We start from the raw sequence: 26,389 nt of genomic DNA on the forward strand, positions 1-26,389 counted from the left end.
GACATAAATTTGGGAGTGAAAGGCATGTGGATTGGTGAGTGGGTGAGATCATGGGAGGAGTCTCTGATTTCAAGGAAAGTACAGTCTAGTGGAGGAGACAGACATTATTGAGTCACACAAATAAATCATCCTAGACCATGATGACTGCCGGGAAAGGAAATTGCAATGAGTATCCTTTGGGGGACCCAAAGATGCAGCAGACCCTGCCCTAAAGAGATTAGAAAGAGAGGGGCATTATATACAAAGGAAGAATACATCTATGTACTCAGAAAACAACTAGAAGCACAGGGTAATAGTGAGAAATGAGTCTAGAAAAGAATGTGGGATTCAATCGTGGAAGGCACTGACTGTCAAGAGAAAGAGTTTGGACTTAGTCTGTGGGCAGTGGGAGCCACTGAAGTGGGTGATTGACACCATTGGAGCTGTCCTATAGGGCAAGGTGCTTTTGAGGTTGAAGGGGCAAGAGTTAGGAGGCTGCAAGACCAGTCAGTAGGGCTTGGCAGGAGGAAGGGGAGGAAAAGAGGACAGGAAGACATTTAAGGAGAAATGCAACTTGACAACAGGTACAAGAATGTTAAATGTGCCTCACATTTGATCAGTATTACCACTTTGAGGAGAAGACTGGAGAAGAGATGTATATATGAGGGGCAAGGTGTACACAGAAGAGTGATCATTGAAACACTGTTTATAACAGTAAAAGCTGAGAAACAAAATAAAGGTCCATCAATAAAAAACTGATTAAATAAATTGTGATACATCCATACAAGGGAATGCTCTTCAGTGATTAAAAGGGATGATGTATATCTGAATTCATTGGTGTGAAAGGAAGACACAATTTATTGTTGAGTGAAAAAAACAGGCTGTGAAACAGCATTTATTGTTTAACCCCATTTGTCAAATTGTATCTTTAAAATATCATTCGTGTATATATGTCTAGGGAGACCTCTGAAATTATGTTCATCAACATATCGATGATGGTTTTCTTTAGATGATAGGATTTGGTGGTGTGTTGTTTGTTTTTGGAGGGGGCAATTTCTCTTTCTATCTTTCTGGATGGCGTGAATTTTCTACCATAAGCCTGTAATAGTTTAAACAAAAGATAATACAGGTTTTGTAAAGGAATTCAAACAGACAGTGCCTGAGTTCTTGCAAACTGGGGCAAACGTGGCCCCAGGTCTGCGGTGTGAGCAAGTGTTAATGTGAGTCAGTTGACTGCCCCCCTTGGGCCTTTGAGCCCCTCCCTGAGAGAACTTTGCGGTCTGGAGCATGGGGAGGGATGCCTGAGGTAGCATGCTCGGGTGACCTGGTGGCCTTCTCCCCTCTCCTAGGGTCTTCTTGAGAGCTATCAACAAGTTTGCGGAAACCATGAACCAGAAGTTCCTGGAGCACACGAACTTTGAGTTCCAGGTGAGTGTGCAGCATCGGAGCTGCACTTGGGGTGCCCTGGCAGGGCTGCTCTGGCATCTTGGGCTGATTGCTCCATCAAACACATCCCAAAGCACATGCAAGGTATGCTGGTGTCTCTGGGGGTTTCCGTAGAGGGGTGTGGGCGGGGAGGGAAGTACTCAGGGTTTGGAACTGGGCCCTTGATTAAAGAGTTATTAACTGAGCAGCATATGCAAATGTGACTGTATAATGTATCTTGTGCTAAAGAGGAGACTCGCATTCATTCATCATCAGAGTGGGTGCCACCTTTTAAAAATGTATCACATTTTCCTACTTTTTATTCATTGGAGCCTAGATAAAAGCAGCCCCTCATAGACACTGAAAAATAAAGCTCACTAGTACATCTCTGTGACTTCCTGATTCCTCTGGAAGGTACTTTTAGTCCTCAGACAAGACATGGGGCCTCTGTGAGATCCGGAGGGCCTCAAAGCATGTCCCTAGGGCAAACAGTGACATATCTGCTCAAGTCCCAGGCAAGAGGAACCAACTCTTCAGAGCCTCATGGAAAAGTCCAGATTGCTACCCCTGGCTACAGATGTGAGAGAGAAGGCCCCCCTCCAGGGAAGTTCCTGACCGCCAGATCTCTTGCAGTGCAAGCTTGGGGAGTAGCCAGTGAACTGGGCGATGGCGTTTTCTGCCTGCTCATCTGAGGAGTTCGGTTCCTATCTGGGCTGACAGGAACAGACCAGCTGAGCAACCTCAGCAAGGCCTGGACTGCGTGCGTGACTAAGTTGACTCACCTGTAACATGCTTACACCTACTCTTTCTACTTCATAGGGTTTTTCTAGAACTGGAATGTGCCAAAGGATTTGCTAGGAAAATTCACCTGTAAGGTCCCACTGGTTTCCACTTAAATATTTCTTCCTCCAAGAGCCTCCCTTGACTGACTCCTCTCTGAGGGGCCCTCACAGACCCCCCGTCATATATCACCACTTAGCCTGTTGCGGTCTCTTCATAGCACTAAATGTTATTTGAAATAATCTTTCTTATTTGTCTACGTGCACACTTTCCCTTTTCTCCTGGTAGAGTGTAAGCTTTATGGATGCAAAGACCTTGTACTCACAGAGACCCTGTGCTTTGTGCCTGGCATAGGAGGTTTCCTTGAGGAGGGATGCCTGGGCTGAGGTCTCTGAGACAAACCCTGCTGGAGAGGACCAGCCTATAAGTATTTAGTGAACATTGTCTTTGAACAAGATTCTCTTGCACTACCTTGCATTCAAATCAGGCAACTGAACTCTAATGATGATAAACAGAGGAGCTGCCATTTTCTGACGGCTTATGCATGCAGATCTCGTGGGATGTGCTCTGTGAACATTATCTTTCTCAGTCCTTACAAGTACCCTACAAGTTAGTTACTACCATTTTTTCAGCTGCAAGGCTGCAGGAACTAAGACCCTGAGGTGATGGTTAGATAGCTTGAAGTCACACAGCGTGTCAGTGCAGAGTTGGGACAAGAGCTCAGCGTGGCTGACACCAACGCCCACGGATCACCATGGCCACGTGGTAGATATGGCGTCTCAGCACGGCGTGGAGTTGACTGCCTGGCAGGGTCTGGGTGAGAGTTATTCATCTTTGACATGGGAACAAAACATGTCATTTTGGCTATTTGATCCCCTTCTGAATGTGGCCCAGATGCCTGCAGGCTCTGCTTCCGAGTATGTTCAGGGAAGTTAATAAGGCCATTGCTTTTTTGGAGGGGCAGCTTGGAACAACACACCTAGAGGCCAGCAGCAGGGCAGTGTTTGGGCCATAAAACTGCTGGCTGGTTTATTCATCTCTTTCCGTGGGCGTTGGCAATTACAGCTTCAGACCTGTTTTCCTGGCTCTGGCTCTCCTCCATGGTCTTAGGGGGGTACTTTCCAAGAGAAGCTCAGCTTCAGTCCTTCATGCCATTCTTTTAGGTTTTATCTTGTTTTCCTGAAAAAAAATCTGCATCTGGAGATGACCAGAGAAGTGGGGGTTTCATACATGGAAAGTATGAGCTTATGAGCTGTGTGACTTTCGGCAAATTACTTCACCTCTCTGTTCCTCATTGCCTCAATATCGAATTATGACACTAATAGTAGCTACCTCATTGGATTGTTGAGAGGATTAAATGGATTAATTTATGTAAAGCACTTAGAAGAGTGCCAGGAACATGGTCGCTATTTAATACATATTAGCTCATTATAATTATATAATTGTTATCAGTATGACGATGATAATGATGGTCCTAAATGTGTCAGGTCTGGGAACTCATATGTCAGTCCTGGATAAACAGGACATTAGGTAGGCATCTTTCTGGTCACCACAATATTGCCTAGGGCTGTCACACCCACAAGATTTTGTAAAACAGGAAAGTGGCCAACATTACAAAATGAAATAAGTTTCTTTTTCTAATGAGACTTCCATAGATATTTATTGAAAAGTATTCAAGAACAGGATCATTTTTCAACCTTATCTTTGTTCGCCCACCTTCTCCTCACCCCGGTGAGAATGGATTTGTTCTCTGTACCCTGCCTGGAACACGCCTTGTTTCCTTATTACAGTTTCATTAATTATGCATTTAATATCAGCAGGAACAGCATCCATCACTAAGCATGGCCGGCCTTGGCAGCCACTGTCCAGAGGAGGGGCAGGTGCAATGAGATTATCCTTAATATCTTTTCCGGAACTGTGGTTTTATGATTCAAAGGGCAGAAAGCAAGAGCTCTGTGGGTGCCACTCAGTAGGTGACAAGACCTGGGAATTACCAAAATGATGTTTTTTGCTTGGGGCTGAAATAATTTGTATTCTCAGGCCCTGTTCAGGATGCTGGACCCTGGCATTCACATCCATTTGTATGGTCATGGAAGACCAAGAGAGGATTTCGAATTCAACTCAGCAAGTCTTTATGTTTAAGAGCAGTTCTCATGGGACAGGCTATTGCAATATGCTTTGAGGAATTTGGAAGCAAAGTAGAACATTGCCATGCCCTCAAGGATCTTGGAGCCTTGATAGTATGCTATAAATCTGTCTTCTAGCATCCAAGCCTTTGAAGAGGGTGACTAACCTTTATTAGGCATCTACTTAGGGCACTTTGATCCTCATCATAACTTTGTTAGGTTGGATATACCCATTTTACTGGTGAATAAACTGAGCTTCAGAGAAGTGGTTAACTATTCTGTTAAAGGCCATCTAACTGCCAAGTGGGGCTGCTGGCAACCCCAGGCCTGTCTGCAAAGCCCAAGCTCTTCCCACTCTTCTGCACTGTCTCTTAGAAACAGGGTGCCTCTTGGATCTAGGAGAGAGGTCTATTTAGCTCCAGAAACACTGTCTGCCCTTGGTAGCTCTTGCTGGCCCTGAGATAGAGAGTTCTACAGTGATTGGCTGTAGGATTAGACTGTCGTAGTGGAAACTCTGACCCAGGAATCAGTGGTTACACTTGGGATGTACTCTTTGGCTCCAGGGAAATTGTTTCTGTTTCTTATTGCTATTAAGATCATTCTTTCTTCCTGGGAAGCTGTAATTGGTTCTGCATTTGGTAGCTCCAGCCTTGGCCTCGAGAAATTTCTGGATCAGCTTCTGGGCACCAGACCACCTTGGGGATCATTTTTGAACCTATACTGGAGACCCTGTGAAATGAAAAGCTTCTAGAATATTCCCAGCCATTAGTGGAGGAATGAGGGCAGGCTTGTCTTTATAATGGGAAATGTAACCAGTAATGGCAAAAAAGGTGAGAGAGGGAGCACCACACAGAGGGAGCACTCACTGAAGCCTTGAAGAGGCCCACAGCACCTCCGCAGGGAAGCCCAGGCTCACAGTGGAATGGCTCCACCAGGCAGAAAGATGGTCACGTGCTTGGGCATGGCTGCTTCGTTTGGCCCTGCCTGCTCAGCTTGAGGGGCCCAGACAACCTCTGGCCTGATGTTCCTAACCCAAGTCGATAACTGGAACCTTCCACTCCCAGAATCAACGGCATCCCCAGAAGGGCCATGGCAGCTGTGACAGCAGCTCAGAGGAGGGCTCACTGACTGCATTTCAGCACCACCATGTGCTAGGTGCTTTTTCTTCTTTTTAATTGGAATTTGGGGTAAATAATAATTCAAGGCTGTTGAGAAAGAATCTTATAGGATTAAAAACCCTTGATGTCTCTGCTGTAAAGACTAAAACATCAGATGAACCTGTGGAAAGCTTAGCCAACAGCAAAGGCTAAAGGAAACTGAGAAAGGAAAAGAAAAGGGGTTTTAGCAGAAGAGTAGAGTGGTAGAGAATACAAGTTCTGGAGAGAGATAGACACTTGGATTCAAATGCCAGCTTCGCCATTTTGTAGCTGTGTGACCTTGGGCAAGTTATTTAACCTCTCTGGCCTCAGTTTCCTGATTTCAAACATGGGGAGAATAGGAATACAAATCTCACAGTTTCTGGCAAGGATTTAACAAGAATGCATGCAGAGTGCTGGACTCGTTAGTGCAGTCATCCAACAAATATTTCCTGAGCACTTGCTGGGTTAGACACAACGCTAGACACTGGATACAGAACAGTGAATAAAAAGATGAGGTTTGTTTGCATGATGCTTGCATCTAGTAGAAGAGACAGAAAATAAATTAGTCCTGCTTAAAATAGGTCATAAATCCCGTGAACAGGGTGTAATGATGGTGAACAATGGGCGAATCCACTACGTCGGGGCAAGTTGGGACTTCTTCCCGGGGAAGTAGTTTTTGAACTGATAAATTTAAATTTTGAACTGGTAAGCCTGAGTAGGAGTTTACTAGGCAACGATTTCCTCATTTAGTCTTTACAACCACCCAGTTAGATACGATTAGTCTCATTTTCCAAATGAGGAAACTGAGACTCAGAGAGAGAGGGTGACTTGCCCATGATGATGGAGCTGGTAATTGGATTAGAATCCTGGAAGGCACCCTGACAGTGTCTATGAAAACAAAGACAACAAACAAACAACAACAAAATCTGCATAGACCCTATGTCTTAGCAATTCCAACTCCAAGAATGTATTCTCCCTCATAGTCTCTCATGCATAAAGATGTATAAACAAGGACGTTGATTACAGCAGTGTTGCTAGAGGAAAAAAAAGTTGGAGTCAAGCTAAATGTCTATAAATAGGGAACTGGTTAAAATTAAAGTACAGCCTTATAGCAGAATACCACACAGCAATAGAAAAGAATGGAGCAGATCTGTATATGCTAATATAGAAACACCTGCAAGATATATGGCTGAGAGAAAAAAGCAAAGTACAGCAGACTATTAAAACAACATGTCTATGCATATATTTGTTTGTACGTAAAAAATTTTTGGAAGGCTATCCGGGAAATTGTTAAAATTTTCTTCTGCGAAATTAGACTAGGGTCCAAGGTAGGATGGAAAATAACTTTTTATTATTTAATCTTTCCTACCATTTAATTTTCTTACCATGTATTACTCTCACAATTTTTCTGAGAGTTAATTAAAAATAAATTCTGGTTACACCCACTAGCGTTTAGATGCTCATTTAGTTTATCTGGATCTCACTGTTTGCATCTGTGAAATGAGGGAGTTGGAGCAGATGACCCTTAAATTCATTCCAGCCCTCACCTTCTATTGTCCAATGATTTCAAAATATTAAATTCCCAATCGGAAATCACTTCACCTCTTCCCTGGGGAAAAGGGACCTAGGTGTTTTGCTAAAGCCCGTCTGGCTTCTCTGAGCCAGCTGAGCTGGGCACGTAGTAGAAATGCCACCAGGCAGCTTGAGGCAGGGAGAAAAGAAAAATCTGGGACCTTTTGAAACAACCAGAAAATTTCTCTAACAATACAGCACTCAATAAGTAAGTATTTTCTGGAGCCCGGCTGTATTTGAGCCATTGTGTTAAATATGACATTAAGGTTACAAATAAGTGGCAGACAGGACTGTTGGTAATTGTGGAGCTTATAGTTGAAAGACAGGGCGTGCAAATACTCCACGACCAGCGCCACCGCCAACACCACTGCTCCCTTGGCTGAGCACCTGGCATGTGCCAGACCTGTGGGGGATGCCCTCATGTGTATATTTCATCCAGCACTTACAACAATCCTTTATGGTAGTCACCATTATTTTTCCCATTTTACAGGTAAGGAAAATGAGGCTCGAAAGGTCAAGTAACTAGCAGAAGACAATGCAGCTAGTAAGAGAGAGAGCTGGTGTCTACACCCTGGTCTGGGAGACGCCAGCGTTGTGCTCCTGACCACTGGGTGATCCTGTCATGGGAAGTGAGTGGAGCACACGGCCAGCTGTGGAACAGTGGACCAAAGTCTGTGGAGGCACATACTGAGTGCTGCTCAGATGAGGAAGGGATTGGGCAGACCTGATGTGCTCTGCCATCATGAAGGTGTGGGTCTCGAACCGGGCTTTGATGAAAGAATAGGACTTAGATGTCGCAAATGTGAGAACCCCAGAGCAGAGCCAAGGAGGCAAAGGTGCTTGTGTTGCATCTGTGGAGTCTGAGCAGACCAGCCCCCCTGGAATAGGCAGTTTGTTGAGGGAGAAAACACTGGAAATTGAATGAGGCCTGAAAAGCCAGGTTAGTGCATTTGGTCCTGATTCTTCAGGAGCAAGAGTCAAGGAAGATCCAGGGCAGAGGCAGTGAGTGCCAGTCTAGACGTGGCCACTGCTCACCTATCAGGGCACTGCACCGAGTCAGTGACCGGGACAACCTCCCCTCAGTTCCAAAGGTCAGTTCTGCCCTATGGGTTACACCCTATGGGCAGAACGGGCAGGGGCTGTGGGTGAGGTGCATAGGGGCACCATTTCTGATCCACTAAGAAAAGAGGATACTTGGGTCTATGGTGTCATGGTCCACAAAGATCTTCAAGGAGGGGAACCAAAAGAAAATCAGGTCCACTCCTAAGTGTATACCCAAGAGAATTGAAAACATGCATCAACACAAAAACCTATACGTAGATGTTCATAGCAGCATTATTCATAATAGCCAAAAGGTGGAAACAATCCAAATGTCCAGCAATGAATGAATGGGTAAATAAAATATGGTATGTCCATGATAGAATATTATTGGGTGATAAAAATTAATAAAGTACTCATACATGTGACAACATGGATGAACCTTGAAAACATTATAAGTGAAAGGAGGCAGACACAAAAGATCACGTATTTTATGATTCCATTTCTATAAAATGTCAGACTAGGCAAATCCACAGAGACAGAAAGTAGATTAGTGATTGGCAGGGGCTAGGGGTGGGAGGGAGAATGGGGAGTGATTGCTAATAGGTAGAAGGTTTCTTTTTGGGCTGATGAAAATGTTCTGAAATTAGATAGTGGTGATGATTTTACTACCTTGTGAATATACTAAAAAACCCTGAATTATACACTATGAAAAGTAAATGAGGGGCCAGCCCTGTGGCCTAGTGGTTAAGTTTGGTGCACTCTGCTTTGGCAGCCCGGGTTCAGTTCCTGGAGGCAGACCTACACCCCTCGTCGGCAGCCATGCTATGGCAGCGACCCACATACAAAATAGAGGAAGATTGGCACAGATGTTAGCTCAGGGCAAATCTTCCTCAGCAAAAAAAAAAAAAAAGTGAATGATATATGTGAATTATATCTCAATTTTAAAAAAAGAATCAGGAATTAAGTGACAGAGAAAACACTCTTTTGAAGGACTAAGTCAGGTGGAATGGAGGCTAGCCTAGACTTGTCTAGACTTGACATATCTATGAGTTCTCAAATGTGTTGAGACATTTCTGGAGTTATTCTCAAAAGTAACAGCAATTCAACTTACTTTGTCATATGTCTATTTCCACTTGTACTCTGATTACTCTTATGACATCCCCTAAAATCAGGAATTTCTCACCTTAAAAATAACCGTTTCCATGTCCTGTGGCCAGATTTTCCCTTCCCCTGGCTTGTTGTTTCATACCCTGGTCTTAAATACGAGGAGGAGTGAGCTCTGGGCGTAAGCAGACAAAGCAGCACATTTTCAGAAACTGCAACCTGCACGTCCCGGGGGCGCCAGGAGGAAAGACAGTCTGCGTGGCTGGGGAGACCCAACCTGCACTGTGTGTTTGGATAAGCGAGGTTACTGCAGAAACGAGGGGCTTGGGATCTGATTCTAAGGGTTATGGGAAGCCTTTGGAGGACTTTGAGGAAGGGGGTGATAGGACCCAACTTGTTTTAAAAAGATCCTTCTGGTCTGTGTGGAGAGTTGACTTCATGGGGGCCATAAGCCAGGAGGTTGCCTCACTGCACCCCAGGAGCGGCTGGGTCTCTTGGATCTGGGAAGATCAAGTTTCGAGTAAAGGAAAGCGTATTCCCTCCACAGAATGTGAGCTGCACGAGGGCAGGGCCTGCTGTCTGTGCACCCGCTGCCCTATCCCCCCACTGTGACAATGCCTGGCACATAGAAGATGTTCATTAAACATGTATTAATGCATCCTCAGCCGAAGACTGACCTTGGAGTGTGGAAAGAGCCTCGAACGCCATTCAGAAGACCTGAGTTCAAATCCCAGCTCTGCTGTGTATATAACAAGCTGAGTGACCTTCAGCAAAATACTTAAGCCCTCCAGGCCTCAGTCTCCTCATCTGAAAATGGGACTAATAAGAGCTATCAAGTTTTGAGAGATGAAAGAAGGGATGTGTGGGCAAGTGCCTGGCCCATGATAGAAATGGAGCGCTTGTTTTGCTTCTTTCTGAAACTGGAGCCACATGCCCATTTGAAAGTGTTCTGGGCAGCAACAATGACATTAGTAAGCGTAGAGCTGACTTTTACTTAGTCTTGGCCATCTGAACCTCCGATGAACATCTATGAGTTAAGGACGAAGGTCTCAATGGCGGGTGATTTCTCTAGCCAGAGTCACCCCTCCTCTTGCTATTCAGTTCTGAGAAGGGGCTGAAAGTGGATGGGCTTTGTCTAGCACAGCTGTCCCCCACCTGCTTCTCGCAGGGACATGGCATCTTGTAATAATTGCCCTTGAGCAGCCAAGAAGCAAGGTTGTACTATTTGCTTTGGTACCAAAGGAATTACTGGAACAAGTGCTTTTGAGCTCTTACTGAGATTCATGCCCTTTAAACACATCATCCCGTGCCATCTTTACTGCAGCCCTCTGCAGTGGGTAGAGAGGGTACCCATTTATAGACAGGTTCACTTAGGTTCAACAACACCTTGGTTCGGGTCTCCATCTCTCAGTTCTGTAGCATGTATCAGTATTGCCATCACTGCAGCTAATCTTTTGGGGCACTTGCCATGTGCTGAGCCCTTTGCCAACTTTATTTCACCACGAGCCGGTGGAGTGGGTTCTAGCATTAGTCTTTGCATTTAGCACCAACAGATCATGTAAATGTTAAAATTATGACAAACTTGCATATCGGCTGGGCCCTCAGTGGTTCTTGAACTTAAATGAGCATCAGAACCACTTGGAGTGTTTGTGAACACACAGGTTTCTGGGGTCTGATTCCATAGGCCTTGAGTGGAGCCAGAGAATGTACATTTCTAACAAGTTCCCGGGTGATGCCAATGCCGCTGGTGTGGGGCCATATTTTTAAACCATTGAACAAAGAGGAAGGAGAAGGCAAAGTATTCTAAGACAGAATGGGTTGCAGGCTGGTCCTCTGAACTGTTGGGTGAATTAGGGAGGATTTCCAGAGAGGCTGAGAATCCCTGAAATGCTTATCTCTCATCACCCTCTAATTCTAGGGCAGAGGAACCATTTTAACAGGGCACCCAGCTGAGGCAAGTTGTCTTTCAAAAAACAAAACAAAGCAAAACCAAACCAAAGAAAAAAAAAAAAAACGCAGCCCTAAAATCCTGCTCCTTGCCCAAATCCTGTTGTCAGAGAGGGCAATGGTCAGCGCCTAGAGAAATCCATCCAGTGTCCTAGCTTTGGCCGGGATGTTAATTTCAGAGTCAGTGCCAGTTAGAAAATTGCAGTGCACAGAATTAAACTGGTTCTGCCTCTATCTTCTGCCATCTTCATAAATTATTCACATTACCCAGCATTTAATATGCCTTCCCACTTCAGACCGTCTCCATGACTGTTCTCTACTCTTTCATTTACAGCTGTGGAACAACTATTTTCATCTGGCGGTGGCTTTTATCACTCAGGATTCTCTGCAGCTGGAGCAGTTCTCACACGCGAAGTACAACAAAATCCTGAATAAGTAGGTTGCGTGTTTGGGTTTCCTGCAGGGGGATTCATGAAATTCTCTGAGATGGTACCTGAAGCAGGCATGTTTTGTTCCTCCTAGGTACGGGGACATGAGACGGCTCATTGGCTTCTCCATCCGTGATATGTGGTACAAGCTTGGTGAGTAGGCCCATGCATCCAGACAGACACATCTGCACGTGCCAAGTTCCTTCTTGAAGGCCATCTGTTGGAGGGCCACAGGGGTTTCAGCAGTGGAAGCTTGAAATAACAGTTTACCACTGTGTGTGCCCCAAATCCTTAATAAGAGCCTGATGAGAGAGGGTACCCACCCCCACCTCCCACCCCCCAAACAGCTGTGGATCTGCTTCTGCTTGATACCCCTAAGGGGTTGAGAAGTCAAATTGGAATTTACAAGAAGGAGGAAGGGCAGGACTGCTGTGGGAACTCACGTCCTTACACGTCACATGCATGCTTCCTGCTGATTGGTGGGCTATTCTGCATCCTGCTTCTCATGTAATGTTGTGATCCACAAAAGACCCTCCAACCTCCTGGGGGAGAATCAATTCTAGGAAAGATGAGGGTCATTTGTGACATGATTTAAGCTGGAAGGTGACCCCCGAAGCTATGGGAATCGAATCGTGTGTGAGCTGAGTGGTACCCACGAGAAGAAGGAAAGAGAGATAGAATTAGGGAGAAATTTATTGAGAGTCTGAGTTAAAGAGATCTTATTTAATCTTCACATCACCTCCTGCAAGGTAGAAAGCTTCCCCCTCCTTTTTATTGATCAGGAAACTCAGAGAGGGAAGTAACTTGCTTGAGATCAAACAGCTGCAAGTCCAGAGCTTGGTGTTGACTCCGCAAGGATAGAGACCATATACCTTGCCCCAGGCCTGAATCCTGCTCCATAAATATGTGCTGAAAGGATGGATGGATGGATGAACAGTAATGAGTAATGAGGTATTTTTACCTCCAATTTGATACGTCCTTTTTGACTTTCTGCTGCCTGATTGCTCTGCCCTGGGCTTGGATGTTGACCCTCTTCAGAGGAGGCACTTGCAGGGACTTGCCCATCTCTTGGATTCAACCTAAATTACCTCTCCAGACTTTGTTTCTTGCTTCCCTAGACCTCTTAGGGTCTTTCCATCCCCATCTGATTTCCTGGACAGCGGTTTCTTGCCCTTTCCAGCAAGGTCCATTCACTACAGGGAGCACAGTGGATAGACTATCAGTCTGGGTTCTGTGCTTGCTGGCAGCATGGGACTCAGGCTGAGAACGTATACTGGTATGGGAAGGCTGTGGATTGGCTCACAAAAGCAGAGGGAGAGCTGACAACCAGGCCCAGAACAGACTGCCACATTTCTGCCTTGGGCCTTGCCCTGCCATTTATAAGCTATGAGGTCCAAAGTGAGGGGACTGAGCAGCACTGGGCCTAGGCTGGGAAAATAGCACCTTCTCCCAGGGTACTGATGAGGATCATAAGAGCAAAATCTGGGAGAGTGAAGCCATGGGGGCCACACCCTTGTCAGAGTTTTTATCATTGTTTTCACTCTTGCCCCATCAGAACAGAACCTAATTTTCCTGTTCTGGCTCCTTAATCATCAAAGCTGGGCCTGTACCACTAGGGCCTGAAGGGCAGGGCCCAGGCAGGTAATGTAAAAGAGTGAAGGGGCTGGGGCATGTTAAATCCCCAGGAATCCGTAAAGCACGGCACTGTCAACATTTGGGGTTGGATAATGCTTTGTCGTAGGGGCTGCCTGTGCATTGTAAGATATTAGGTAGCATCCCTGACCTCTACCCGCTATCTGCCAACAGCATCTTCCCTAGTTGTAACAACCAAAAAAAGTCTCCAGACATTGCCAAATGTCCCCAGAGGGAGGGAGTGCAAAACTACCCCTGTTTGAAAACCACTATCATAAAGAAATACCATCTCTACGCTGTTTTTCTAGAAAAGGATGCCTTTCTCAGTTTATCTTTTGTTTCTCTACTTTGGATAAGGACAAGAATATAAGAAATATTTTATGTTTCATTTACCATTACTCTGCAATAGGAATAAACAAAAAAAGCATAGTGCAAGTGGAGGCCTACCTGGTAGCCAACACTTGGCCTCAGGGTTGGGAATGTGGGAGGAGTAGCTGGGCCTGGAACAAAGTGAAGCAGATGTGCCCCGGCTAACAGGGGCAGTCGCTGTCCTGCTCTGGTTGACTGCTGTCCTATTAGAATGCAGGGCCGACATTGTCACATCTTCTAGTCTTTCAAAAGAAGCCAGGAAACAGAATTTTTAAATGCATTTTCCAGTTTATGAATATTGATGATAACTAATTGAAAGTTTTTAAAACATTGCGTATGCTCAATGAAGCACGGGGCCCAGATTCAGTTCAAATATGAGTTTGCATTCTTTGCTTTACAATAGCAAAGACTAGACAAAGCGGTGGTGAGCTTCCTTTCCCAGATCTACACCCCAGGCATCGCCAGAATTGCAAAACAGGGATCTGTGCCTGTTTGTCTCCAGTTCTTCCACACAGCCTGCTCTTTTCTGAATGTCCTTCATTGCCGTTGTTCTGCACGCAGAAGATTTTATTGAGATATAGATTATGTTTTGGCAGGCGTTCTTGTGCTCCCAATTATGCTGATGAATGAAAAGATATTACCAAATATTCCACCTGTTCAGAATCACAGAACATCAGAGCTGGAAGGGCCCTTTAGAGATCATATTGCCCAACATTTTTCAAACATTTATTTTTAGCTGAGGACCAATAAAAACAATCTCATGCTCAATAGATAAATTAGATGAAAGCCGAGCTATTCTAACTGAAATGGGGTGGGGGGCTGCTCCTGAGCTCCCCACGTAGACCCCTGAGGATTTTCTGGGGAGAAATCCTGAAGCACTTCAGAGAACAGTTTGAAGCTACAGGTCTGGTCCAATTCACCATTTTACCAGTGAGGAAACGGAGGCAGAGAGAAGCGAAGAGGTGTGTACAGGTCATATAGGCGACTACAGGCAGATTCAGGATAAGCACACTGGCCTGTTTGTCCTGAAACATCACAGACTCCTTGCTGTTTGCAAATACCCGTAGGATAAATTAATGCAATTAAAAGATATGCTTGTCAGAATTTTGGGGTTGCAAGAAAGAGATGCTGACTATGGCTGCCTTAATCCAAGAAGGCACTTATCGGAAGGGCAAGGAGAACCAGGCTGCGAAGGACAAGCCAGAGCCACTCTAGGATCCAGGGCTGGTGGTGTGACTTTGCCTTCAGGATGTTCCATTTCTGTAGCACTCTGCTAAAGATCCAGTCTCCAGGGGACACCATTTCATCGGCCTTCCTTGGTTGACCTCTCCAGTGATACTCCCACCAAGCCTATATTCATTGAGGGAGGCAGAGTTTCCCAAAGTAAAATCCAAGGTGATATTACCGGCAAAAGGAGTTATGGAGAGGTCAAACAAAGCCACAGATGTCCACTGCAGAAAACAAGAAGTAAAGGATGCTTTTGCAAAGGTGGCCACCTCCCTCACCTTTTGGCCCGGCTCCTGAAAAAGAGGAAAGTATATGAGCCTGAAGGGGTTTTCCCGTTGCTGATTAGTTACATGGCTGCCCTCTCCTTGCCTGTTTTCTTCAGGCAGGAGGATATGGGATTAGAGGAATAAGAAAACAAGACAGAGGTGGCAGAGCGAATGGATGGTTTCCCATCCCCACCCCACCCTGTGTTCTACCAGAAGCCGGCATTAGCATGCTTTCTCCTAATATGCTAATGAGGTTAACCTGCTAATCCAAACCAAGACCAAGCACTGTCTACACTAGGGGCCAATGTAGTTAGAACACTGCCTTGGGTAATGATAGATTTTCAAGTGCAATCCGTGGAATCTCCAAGACAGACTGAAACTTAGAGGCTATCTGTGGCAGATGCGGCTGAGTACCCACACAACAGCCATTCTTTCCTTCTTCCTGGCTGACTGAACCCTGATTTCTTTTCATGATCACAGTTTGCTCAGTTGACAGTATCCTGTGGCAGGTGATGGCCGTGTGTCCTAGCTCTGTCTGATGAGAATCAGCAAGAACAAACTTCTTGGGGCTTCAGGAAAACATTTTTTCCCAATTAAACAAAAGGGAGGGGGACAAATTCATTGAGCACAACACATTTTTTGCCCATTGTCCTTTCCCCTCTTGCTTTCTGGAAAACAACGAGACGCCTGGAGGTGCAGCAGCCACCTTGAAGCCATGCTAAGAATAGAAGAGCAGCTCTGGACTGTCTTTTGACTTCTTGTTAAGGAAGAAGACTAAAGCAGAGTTTAGCCATGGTAATCGTATTTTTGTTATATCCCTAACTGATACATCATCTAATTCAACCCCCCAATTTTATAGATGAGGTCGCTGAGGCCCAGAGAACACAAGGACACTCCCCAGGTCAACAACAAGTCAATGACTCAGCTGAGGCAAAAGGGCCTGACTCTTGACCTCAAATCCAATGTTCTTACTAATAATTTTTTCAGAATATGCAAATTATGTTTAAAGGGTGTGAAATAGCCAACTAACTGTTTTTCAAAGATGGCTGATAATGAGTAGATCATAATGCATGTTAAGTTTTAAAATTTTGTTTTAATGCCCAAAGTAATCAGGGCATCATCACTATGATCATCCATATCATCATCTCCTTCTTCTCATCAGGAAAGACTTGAGCAGCTCTGTGATTATAAGATAGCTAATTGCAAAGATAATCTCAGGCTTGAAGATTATTCAGCATTCTTCAGGGAAAAGTCTAGATGTGTGTGTGTGTGTGTGTGTGTGCACACTTTTGTGAGAGAGGGTATGTGCAGGGAGGTCTTGATGGGGAGAAGGACCGCATGTGGTTACCAGGACCCAGCCCCTGAAGGGTTAGTGCCATTTGTGTTTTTGGATCCTGGGACAATGCCAAATGTAACGTACTTCTCCTGATAGTGTAGCATCATAACATCTGATTACTGCTTGGAGTGAAGCAATGCACATTTTGCCAAAATGACTTTGCACTTAACCATCTCACATTCACTTGGGTTAACAGTTTTTGTGGGAAAGACAGACAAATTCCAGTGGCTGGCATCATGGCTTCTGATGTGGGGAGGTCACTCCTGCCAGAGCTGTGAGAGCAACTGGGCCATTACTTTTTAAACATCTACAAAGTGCCCAGCTCAGTGTTAAGCTCCAGGGAAGGGTGAGAGAGTTTGGGAAGTATAAGGCATGGTTCCTGCCCTGCCAGGAAGAGCCCACCATCTAGTTCTAAGAGTAGAACAAACTAAGAGTTTAAAGAACAAATTAAGAGTATGTTCTTTAACATGAACTGTGTGGTGGAGGCTCAGGAGTTCAGGCAAATGGGAGATGTGAGGACAATAAGGATGGCTCCATTGGGGAAAACGGCTCTTGAATTCGACCCCAAAGGGTGGCCCATGTCAGGACTCAAAGAAAGAGGGGGAAAGGGCAAGTGTTCCAGGGGAGCAACCAGCCTAAGCAAGCATGGCTCCTTAGGGTTGAGGAGAAGCTGCTGGGAAGAAATAGGAAATGGGATTAGAGAGGCATCCATCCATCCATCCTTCCATCCATCCATCCATCCACCCTACCATTCATTCATTTGATGACAAATATTAAGCACTGTGGTAGGCAGAATAATAGCTCCGCAAAGATGTCCATGTCTTAATCCCCAGAACCTGTATATATGTATTACCTGACGTGGCAAGGTGGCCTTTTCAGGTGTGATTACGTTAGGATTTTGAAGGTGGTGAGAGCATCCTGGACTATCCAGGTGGACACAGTGTGGTGACAGGGTCCTTATAAGTCAAAAAAGGAGGCAGGGGAGTCAGAGAGAGATTTGAAGAAGCTACGCTCATGGCTTCGAAGATGAGGGAAGCAACCATGAGCAAAGGAATGTGTGTGGCCTCTAGAAGCTGGAAAAGGGAAGGAGAGAGTTTCTTCCTTAGACCCTCCGGGAGGAACTCAGCCCTTCTCACACCTTGATTTTAGCCCAGTGAAACCCAGACTTCTGACCTCCAGGAGTATAAGATTATGCATTTGTGCTCTGTTAAGCCACGAAGCTTGTGGTGATTTATAACAGCAGCAACAGGAAACCAAAACAAGCACCCTCTAAATGCCAGGCACTATGCCAGCGGCTGGGGCTACCACTGAGAACAGGTTAGAGATACAGCCCCTGACCTCACGGACTGGCGATCAGTACACTGAATAGTCACAGGCTAACTGAAGAGCTATTTAATTATGGTTTCAAAAGGGAAATAGGTGTAGAGCAGAAGCTTGGGGCACCCAGAGAGTCCACGAAGGACTCCTGCCTAGTGAGTGAGCTGAAGACAGCCTCGATGGGGAAGAGCGGGGTGCCCTGAGCTCCAGGCTGTGTTCTCCTGTGGAACTAGAATGTGAGCCACCTGTCTAAATTTAAATGCTCTAGGGTCCACATTTTTTAAAAGAGAAAAATAAACAGGGCCAGCCCCATGGCCTAGTGGTTAGGATCAGCACACTCTGCTTCAGCGGCCCAGGTTCGGTTCCGGAGCATGGACCTACACCACTCATCAGTGGCAATGCTGTGGTGGCGACCCATGTACAAAATAGAGGAAGATGGGCACAGATGTTAGCTCAGGGTGAATCTTCCTCAGCAAAAACAAAAACAGTAAAAAGAAACAGATTAATGTTAACAATATAGTTTATTTAACCTCATATTCCAAAGTGTTAGCATTTCAACATGTAATCACTACAAAACATTAGAGAGATAGTAAGTTTTTTTGTTGTTTTCCAGAACTCATTCTTTGAAATCTAGTGGAATTTTTATACTCATATCACGTCTCCACTTGGACTAGCCATATTTCAAATGCTCAAAAGACACACGTGGCCAGTAGCTTTCATATTGGCTAGAACAACGTTAGCGAATAAGCAGGATTCACTTGTGGGGGTGTATGAGGATAGGGTTCAGAGTGGGAGTGGGGTCAGGGAGAGGGCAGGAAGAGCATGGGGGCAAGGGAGGGTGTGTGTGCAGGCCCAAGGAGGAGGGAGCAGGGTGTGCCGGGGTAGGGGGTGGGGTGGGAGGCAGGCCACAGGAGGGAGGGCAGGCAGAGGAGAGGATGAGATAGGGTATGCGGAGGGAGCCTCAGACCACACGGGCCTGCAGAGCTCCATCCCCATAGCGACAAAAGCCATGGAAGGCTTCTGTGGATCAGCGTGATCAGCTTGGGGCTTTTCAAACCTCTTTGAGGGCAGATTATAACATATTTAGATGGGATAGAGAAGGGCTTGGAGAGTCGTGAATGTCAGCCATGGGAGAGAAGATGAACCCGTCCAACCCTCTCCCCATGCCAGCTCTTTACTCTAGAGGTGAACAAATAAACCGACCACCTGAAAAGTTCCACGAAAAGCTCCAGGGGGCTCCATGAGGTTGGACCATGTCCTTTCATGTTGCTTTTTCCAGAACCCAGCCTAGGCTGAGCTTACAATACTTACCGTCATCATCACAATCAACATTAACACTTACTGAGCCGTTCTAAGGAGCCAGACACCAGGCAAAGCCCTTTGTTTATATTAACTCTTTTTAAGCTTCTTAACAATTCTGCCAGGCAGGGATTATTATGATCTCCATTTTACAGATGAGATAACAGAGGCTGAGGGAAGTTAAATGACAGGCACCACAAAGGCACATGCCCATGGAGTGGCAGTGGCGGGACCTGACCCAGGTTGTTGAGCTCAGAGATTCTGCAGGGCCTGGAGGGCGCCTGGGGCTGGGCCTGCTCTGCGTTGGAGGAAGAACTGCCAGCCGTCTCAGAGCAGGGCCAGGAGGGAGTTCTTCCAAGCCTGAGACAGAAGAGCAAAGATCCATGTACTTTCTCCCCCTGTTGAACTAAATGAATGATCTTTTCTGATCTGTGAGCTTTATTTCAGAGTCCCCAGGAGTCTTGCAGGACTCTGAAATCCAGGGGGTCGTAACTCGCTCTCATCCCTGTTCATTTCAGACTCTGTGCAGCCTTTAGAGAGAGATGTACCCTCAGCCCAAGTGCCACTCTGCCTCACATCAGCCTCATGAAGTCGATGCCTTACCCAACTTGCCCAAATCTGCCGGGCTCAATTGTCTCCTTCCTCCCTCCCTTCCTTCTCTCTTTTTTTCTTTTTCGCCCGGTCATCATCTTAGTGCCCTTAGACCCGTCACATTCAGTCTTACACTCTCCTCCTGAGAAGTGTGATGGGTGAGGCCATTGTACAGATTAGAAACCGAGGCCGGAGAACACACAGGACTCCTTTCCACCCACACACCTAAGCTCTTCTCTCTGCTCTCATTACCACCAGATCCTTTCCCAAAGCCTGTGTAATTCGGCATTTGGATTTATCCTGTTGGCTTGTTGGCATTTTAAAAGCCTGTTCTAATTGGTATCTGTTCCCAGTGAGATTGAGCTTCCACTATATAAAAAAGACCCTCTCACCAATTCCCTTCCTTGTCTTTTGTCAAATACAGCAGCAGGTGTGTCTCTTGAATGAGGATTTTTTTCCCAAATGAGTTTGCATTCAATTAGCCACAAATATGTTCTGTGTGTGTGTGTGTGTATTCATCTATGTATATAAAAATACACATATACACACATTTGCATTACTTGAACACAAAATCCAAAGTGCTGAAATTCCATTTTTGATATAAATAAATACAATTTCTTTATGGAGCATTGTAAGGGCCATTGAGATTATACTATATTTAGAGATCAGCATCTCTCTCCTCTCTCCCTGTTCCTCCAACTGTCTCTTCAACTGACTGCATAGAATGCAGGTCAAAAGTATCTAAGAAATCCCTGGTCTACAGCATGTCCACTTTTTATTTTAAACTACCTTAAATATATCATTATCATACTCAATGCCCTCCAGAATTCTAAAGGCCTTTGTTGCATAAGCAATTTCTCCATTCTGTGGTGGCTTATCTGACAGTTTTCCATTTACCTTCTACTTATTATTGCACTCGACTTTGAATTTTAAAACCCCACTGTGGGTTTAAAGGATCTTGAAGGACGAAATCAGAAACCTAGATTAGCAATTACTATAAACCTGCAAGAAAGTAAGATTTTTTTTTTCTGTTTGGTCCAAAGCGAAGACTTGAGGCTCAGGTGTAATCCAAATGCATCATATAATGAAGCTGATATCCTGGAAAAATGTCTTTATGTTTCATTCAACTCTCTGCCTGACTTCACCATTTCATTCTCACTAACTGAAGATATTCCTAGGATGATGCCCTTTTTTATCTGAATTCTAGGGAAATACTCCAACATTAAGTCTCATTTGGGCTGAATGAAATTCATTTTCTTGCTGCCTTCCCTCTTGGCTCCTTTCCTCAGCTTTAATCAAAAGCAGCAGTGCCAGGCAATACACCATACCACGTGAGTCTCTGCACCCCCAGGAGCCCTCTCCTCCAGGCGAGGACCACCAATGTTCAACCTGACAATGGAGAACACCAGAATGGGCTTCTTGGGCTCTGAAACTCAGGAGGAGAAGGAGGCAGCTGCCGATGAAACACTTGGGTGTCAGCTTCAATGACAGTTGCTTGGACGTGCTGCCCTCGATCCCCAGGAAATCCCCACTGTTCCTAGTGCCCCTCTTCGTTCCCCTTCTGGGCCACATCTGATGTGTGTGTTCTGAGGAGTCTGTTCAGTGCTGCTCAACAAGGCTGCCCTTCATGGTTCATTTTGGCCAAACACCACAACAGTAATAGCTAACGCTATGTAAAGTGTGCCATGTGCCGAGCACTGTCCTGGGCACTTGATAAATAATAATACGTTTATTTCTCACAACGACCGTATGAAATAAATGCTATTATTATCCCATGTTACAGATGAGGACACAGAGGTCCCAAGAGGTGAGATCAACTTGCCTAACCCCATAGCTAGTTGATGGTGGAGTCGGTTTACAAATTCAGTCAATCTAGCTCTGGAATCAGTGCTCTTAACCATTAGGCCACACTACCCGTGCCCCTGGGCCCTGATTCTTCCAGGGTCTGTGCTAAGTACACACAGGCATATTTTCACATGGTCTTCTCAACAGGTGGGTATTGCTATTGCATTTTTATAAGACACATATCCAAGGCATATAGCTAGGAGTGTAGGAATTAGACAAATTTATTTCCTCAATCGAAAGACATTTTTTAGGGCATCTAATATGTTCTGTTCTCAGTGCTACAGACACAATAGTGAGAACAGACATGGTCTTTACTCTCACAAAGCTCTCAGTGGGGGAGGCAGACATTTATCAAATGATTCCACCAATAAAGACATCATCGCAGAGTTGGATGAGAAGACAGAACACGTGAAGTCAGGGCAGGGTATCTGACCTAGCTGGGGGTGGGCTGAGCATGTGGTGGGGGCTTTTCTCAGCACGTCCACCCAGTGGGACTCATCGTAGGGAAGCCAGGTGGTAATGGGAGGTGTTGGGGAACAGGCAGGGGAAAATATTGTCAACAGAGGAGCAGTGTGTGCAGAGGCCTGGCGGTGGAGGAAGCAAGGTGAGTTTGTGACACTGGAACCAGGCCAGCGTGGCTAGAATGCTGAGAGCGAGGGGAGGGGGCATGGGAGTGCCTTGAAGTGAGGCAGAAGAAATGAGAACTTGTAGTTCATCTGACCCTAAACAATGTTTTAACCCCACTATTCCGTTGACCATACTATTACAGCAGATTCTTAGCAGCAAATTGTGCTTTTCTTGTTTCATGAAGCAGTTGGTAAACGCATTTTTTCCCAATCTCAGAAAGACGCTTGTGCTGCAAACAGGCATAATTTCAAATATCGCTGTGATTTACTATCACTAACCTATTCCATCAGGGGCCCATTTGCAAAGGAGATGGTGCAACTGAAAACCCTTGTAAACAGTGATGTGCTTTACACACACCCGGGTTATTATCCTTAATAACGGAACTCGTTTGGGATGATGTGTGCGTCTGCCACAGCTGGTAATGTATGTAAAGTGTTCAAATGGTGCCTGGCTCCTGGTAAACAACCGTATGGATGTTAACTATTGTTTTTACTGTCCTGCCTACCTTTTTCTTCCCACAGGCTTGGTCTGAGCAGGACCTGTGCATCATGAAAACTGTTTTATGTGTCCATGTTCCTCTTCTCTTTTAGGCCAGAACAAAATCTGCTTCATCCCAGGCATGGTGGGACCTATATTAGAGATGACACTTATCCCTGAGGCTGAGCTCCGGAAAGCCACTATACCAATCTTCTTCGACATGATGCTGTGTGAATATCAAAGGAGTGGGGATTTCAAAAAGGTAAAAAATGAGGCTGGAAACTCATGCCAGCATCCCTAATCCCCAGCCCATTTCCCCATAATGATATCCTCCTTCCATCTGCCTGGGCTTCATTCAGAGGCTTGGCGATAGGCTGGGGACATTTATTCGTGTACCCGGAATGAGCTGGCAGATCGGATTTGGTCAGTATTCTATCATGCTGTCCTGCCCAAGGCCAAGATTAAAATGCACTTTCTTGCTGTGTATCAGCTTGGTCCCTTTCTCAGTAGTATAAGAATCTTACTTCCCTACCTGAGAGTTCCCTCAAGGTGTGTCTGAAGGCCTAGCCCTCCTACCTGCCCTGATCTCGCACCCACCTCTGTCCATCACTTCCTCTGTCAGGATCACTTGGAAGATCTATGTTGTCTAGAAAGAGCCGCCCTTGCCAGGTGTTGTACACGGCCACGCATCCAGGTTGACAGCAAGTGGAGTTGGGGGCCAGTTGCTCAGGAGGGACCTGTGGGACTGCCGTGGGAATAGGAGGCTTTCCCCAATGAGAGGGAGTGAGCAACTTGTGTAAACCGCAAGGGTCATTGGCCAAGTATTTTCATTGAAAATTCCATCAAACTTGAAGGATGAGGACCATTTTCTGGGCCCAGTCACTCTGGAAGCTTCTGAGAGTGGAATAAGCACCCATTTCCACACAGGTTCCTGGCAACGTTCAGTAGCTTCACCCAGTTTAGGAAGGTTGGTCATTATGTCCTGTCGAGGCTGCTTAGCAGTTCCCCCGACCTTGCCCTCCTGTCCTCTCCTCCCCCTGCTCACCTCCTGTTACCCCTAACTGGGCTCCTCCCCTCCCACCCCCGGCATTTCCGTCTCTCATTCTGTACCATATCCTGCTCCAGACAATTTTCCTAAAAGCAGGTGCTTAAAGGCAACAGATTCCAAACAGCTTTTCCTTAAAATCCTCAGGGATCTTACCCCTCCATTGCTCATTGGTTCTCTAATCCTCACCCAGTAGAGTCCAAACCCTTCAGCCTGCATTCAGGGCCCTCCTGGCTCTGGCTTTCAGTCAAACTTTTCAGCCATTTTCTCCAGCTTTTTCCTCCACCTCACCTATTCTCCAGACATGCCCGCAGCTCACCTGAATTGTGTGGCCTCAGTGAGCATCTTCCTTCATGCATTTCCTATTCCTGCTACTTCTCTGCTGCATTCGCAGTCCTGCCTGCCAACACCGTCTAAACTCCTATTCATCCTGCAAAGCCCATCCCAATGCTTTGTCCTTTAAGAGGTCTTTGCCCTCTATGCCTTTCATTTGATCTGTCTGAGGTATGATTATTATATACTACCTTGCATTATACTCACTTCTGTGTGTTTTCCTGTGTCTTCCTCATCCTCATCTAATAAAAGTGATGACGATGACAACAGTGACTGTCTTTAACCATGTGTTTACTGTGTGTCAGGCACTATAAGTACTTTCCATACGTTAGTTCATGCAGTCTTTTTTATTACAACCCTGTGAGGTAGGTAGCATTATCATCCCCATTTTAAGGATGAAAACACTGAGGCTGAGCAAGGTGAAAGCAGTTGCTTGAAGTCACACATCAGAAAGAAGCAGAGCAGAGGCTGCAACACACAAGTCATGTTGATTCCAAACCCATTTTGTGTCCTCTGCCCCATCCAGCCACCGGTATGGTCGCAGTAAACGTTGACGGACTGAAGGAATGAATGGCATCTTCTCAAGCAGTGCCTTCTCAGAATATGTTCTGAGGAGCACTGATCTCACCAGAGGCTCTAGGGAGGAGGGTTTCCAGGTTAAATACCTGAAGAAGCCACTGCGTATCATGATGCTTCTTGGAGACTTCCAGTGCACGTTAACATAGTCGAGGCACTGGGAGGTTCCACAGTGAACAGACCTGTTTAATTTCTCAAATTTATTTGTGCAATAAATGTCTATTGGATGTACCACTCTGCCAATCACATTGGAAAACATTGTTCTGAGAAGAAAAAGAGACTGACAGTTGGCTGTGATGGTACCACTGTGAGAGGGCCATCTCCCCACTCAGGGATTAGTGGGGGCTTTCTAGTCCCAGGAAGGCCAGTGACTAGCTGCCCTCTCTGCAAGGTGCCTGTAAAAAAATAAAAAAGGAAAAAAAGGCTGAAGAGTTCAGATGGAGAAAGAGATCATATCCAGCCAGCTGGGGTGGGGGAGAGTGGAAGGTGAAACCCTGGGCTGAGCATTTGAAGGCAGTTTGGAATCTGCTGCCTTTTGAGGGGGAAGCCAAGTCTGTGAGCTTCGGAACATGTGACGGGCACACAACATGAGATGAAGGGCATCGAGCTTACCCTCAGATCAGCACTCCCTCCAAAAGTGTGGGCACCAGCTGGTTTAGAAGATGTCCTGGAAACAGGTGTGCAAAAGAAACACTCCAAGTAGCTGATGGTCCTAAAGAGAAGTGAACCAGTCATTTCTGGACTGCGACCTGACAGTGGGGTTTGGGGGCCTCATGTCTTCAGAGGCTTGCCTGTGGTGTGACTTTCTTGTCCTGAAGGATTTCCTTACTGCGACATCCCCATGACGTGCCCCCACCTGTTTTCCGTGAGTGAGGTCCTCCCTGGGCTTCCCACTCTAGGTGTGTGTTCACCGTAAGCATGTTCCCCACTTGCTTCTCTTCGCTTCTCCCTTATCAAAAGAGACGGGACAATCGCTGACTAACGGGGCAGCTTCCCGTGGAAACCCAGCCGGCATGCTTGGTGGGAGCTCAGCTGTGGGTTGGCGGGCCCAGGTGTGGCTGTTTGGTTCAGAGTGGGCAGCGTGGAGGGTGTCCCAGGAAAGGGCACAGGCAAGGCCGCCATGAGCCCCAAGCAGCCCTGACGGCCAGATCCAGAGTGAACCCCAGAACCGGGGTCTGAAATCCAGGGGGCCTCGTGTGCAAACTGGCATTGGTGCATGATGCCAAAGTATTCAGCTAAGAGAAGAACCAGGTGCCCGGAAGATGACAGGGTTTTCTTCAAACCTTTGAGTTTCTTAAAGGAAATAGCGGAGCCAAGAGGCAAACGTAACAGAGCCTTTGCTCCCAACTCACACCAGGCCCCCTGGCCTGACGCCCAGCTTCTGGCAGTTCCTTTGCTGTCACGCCTTTGCTTGGGCTCTCCTTTCAACTTCTTCACCTGAAGAGAGAGATCCCCGTCATCCTTCAGCTGAGGCCTCACGTTTTGGGAAAGCCCTTCCTGAGCCTGGGGCAGTAGTTCATCCGGATGCAAGACAGAGATGTGCTCAAACAGGCTGTGCTGGGCTGGAACTGGGACGGGAAGGGTTAGACTGAGGGGTGGGAGGTGGGGGGGTTGGGGAGCGGGCTCCAGGGCAATCTCTCTTTCTGCTTTGGGTTTCTTTTGCAACCTCATTGCGGGATTTCCCTGTCTCCCCCTCTAGCCCGAATTAGAGAGCGGATGCATTTGACTGATAACCTTTACCCCTCATGATACGGCACTTCACTCAGACCATCTCAGGGTGTCTGTCCTTTGCCCAGGACTGGATGCCCCATCCTTGATACCCTCCACCATTCTCTCAGTGGGACTGTGGACAGGGCGGTTTTGGCAAGAGGGGCCTTGGATTGGCCATATTCTGGCTGGCATGGCCAT

At 46.1% G+C, this 26,389-nt stretch overlaps 1 protein-coding gene across 1 annotated transcript in view; it reads left to right on the plus strand.

Moving 5' to 3' along the window:
- The window catches only part of DOCK2 (dedicator of cytokinesis 2), a 406,650-nt gene that overhangs the window by 324,855 nt on the left and 55,406 nt on the right, over window positions 1-26,389 (plus strand). Inside the window, exons 30-33 of the mRNA XM_058545716.1 lie at window positions 1,329-1,407; window positions 11,448-11,548; window positions 11,636-11,694; window positions 22,641-22,789. Coding sequence (XP_058401699.1) covers window positions 1,329-1,407; window positions 11,448-11,548; window positions 11,636-11,694; window positions 22,641-22,789 — 388 coding nt within the window. The remainder of the gene's footprint in view (window positions 1-1,328; window positions 1,408-11,447; window positions 11,549-11,635; window positions 11,695-22,640; window positions 22,790-26,389) is intronic.

The sequence above is a fragment of the Diceros bicornis genome, chromosome 1 (assembly GCF_020826845.1).
Source record: "Diceros bicornis minor isolate mBicDic1 chromosome 1, mDicBic1.mat.cur, whole genome shotgun sequence".
Classification (NCBI taxonomy): Eukaryota; Metazoa; Chordata; class Mammalia; order Perissodactyla; family Rhinocerotidae; genus Diceros; species Diceros bicornis.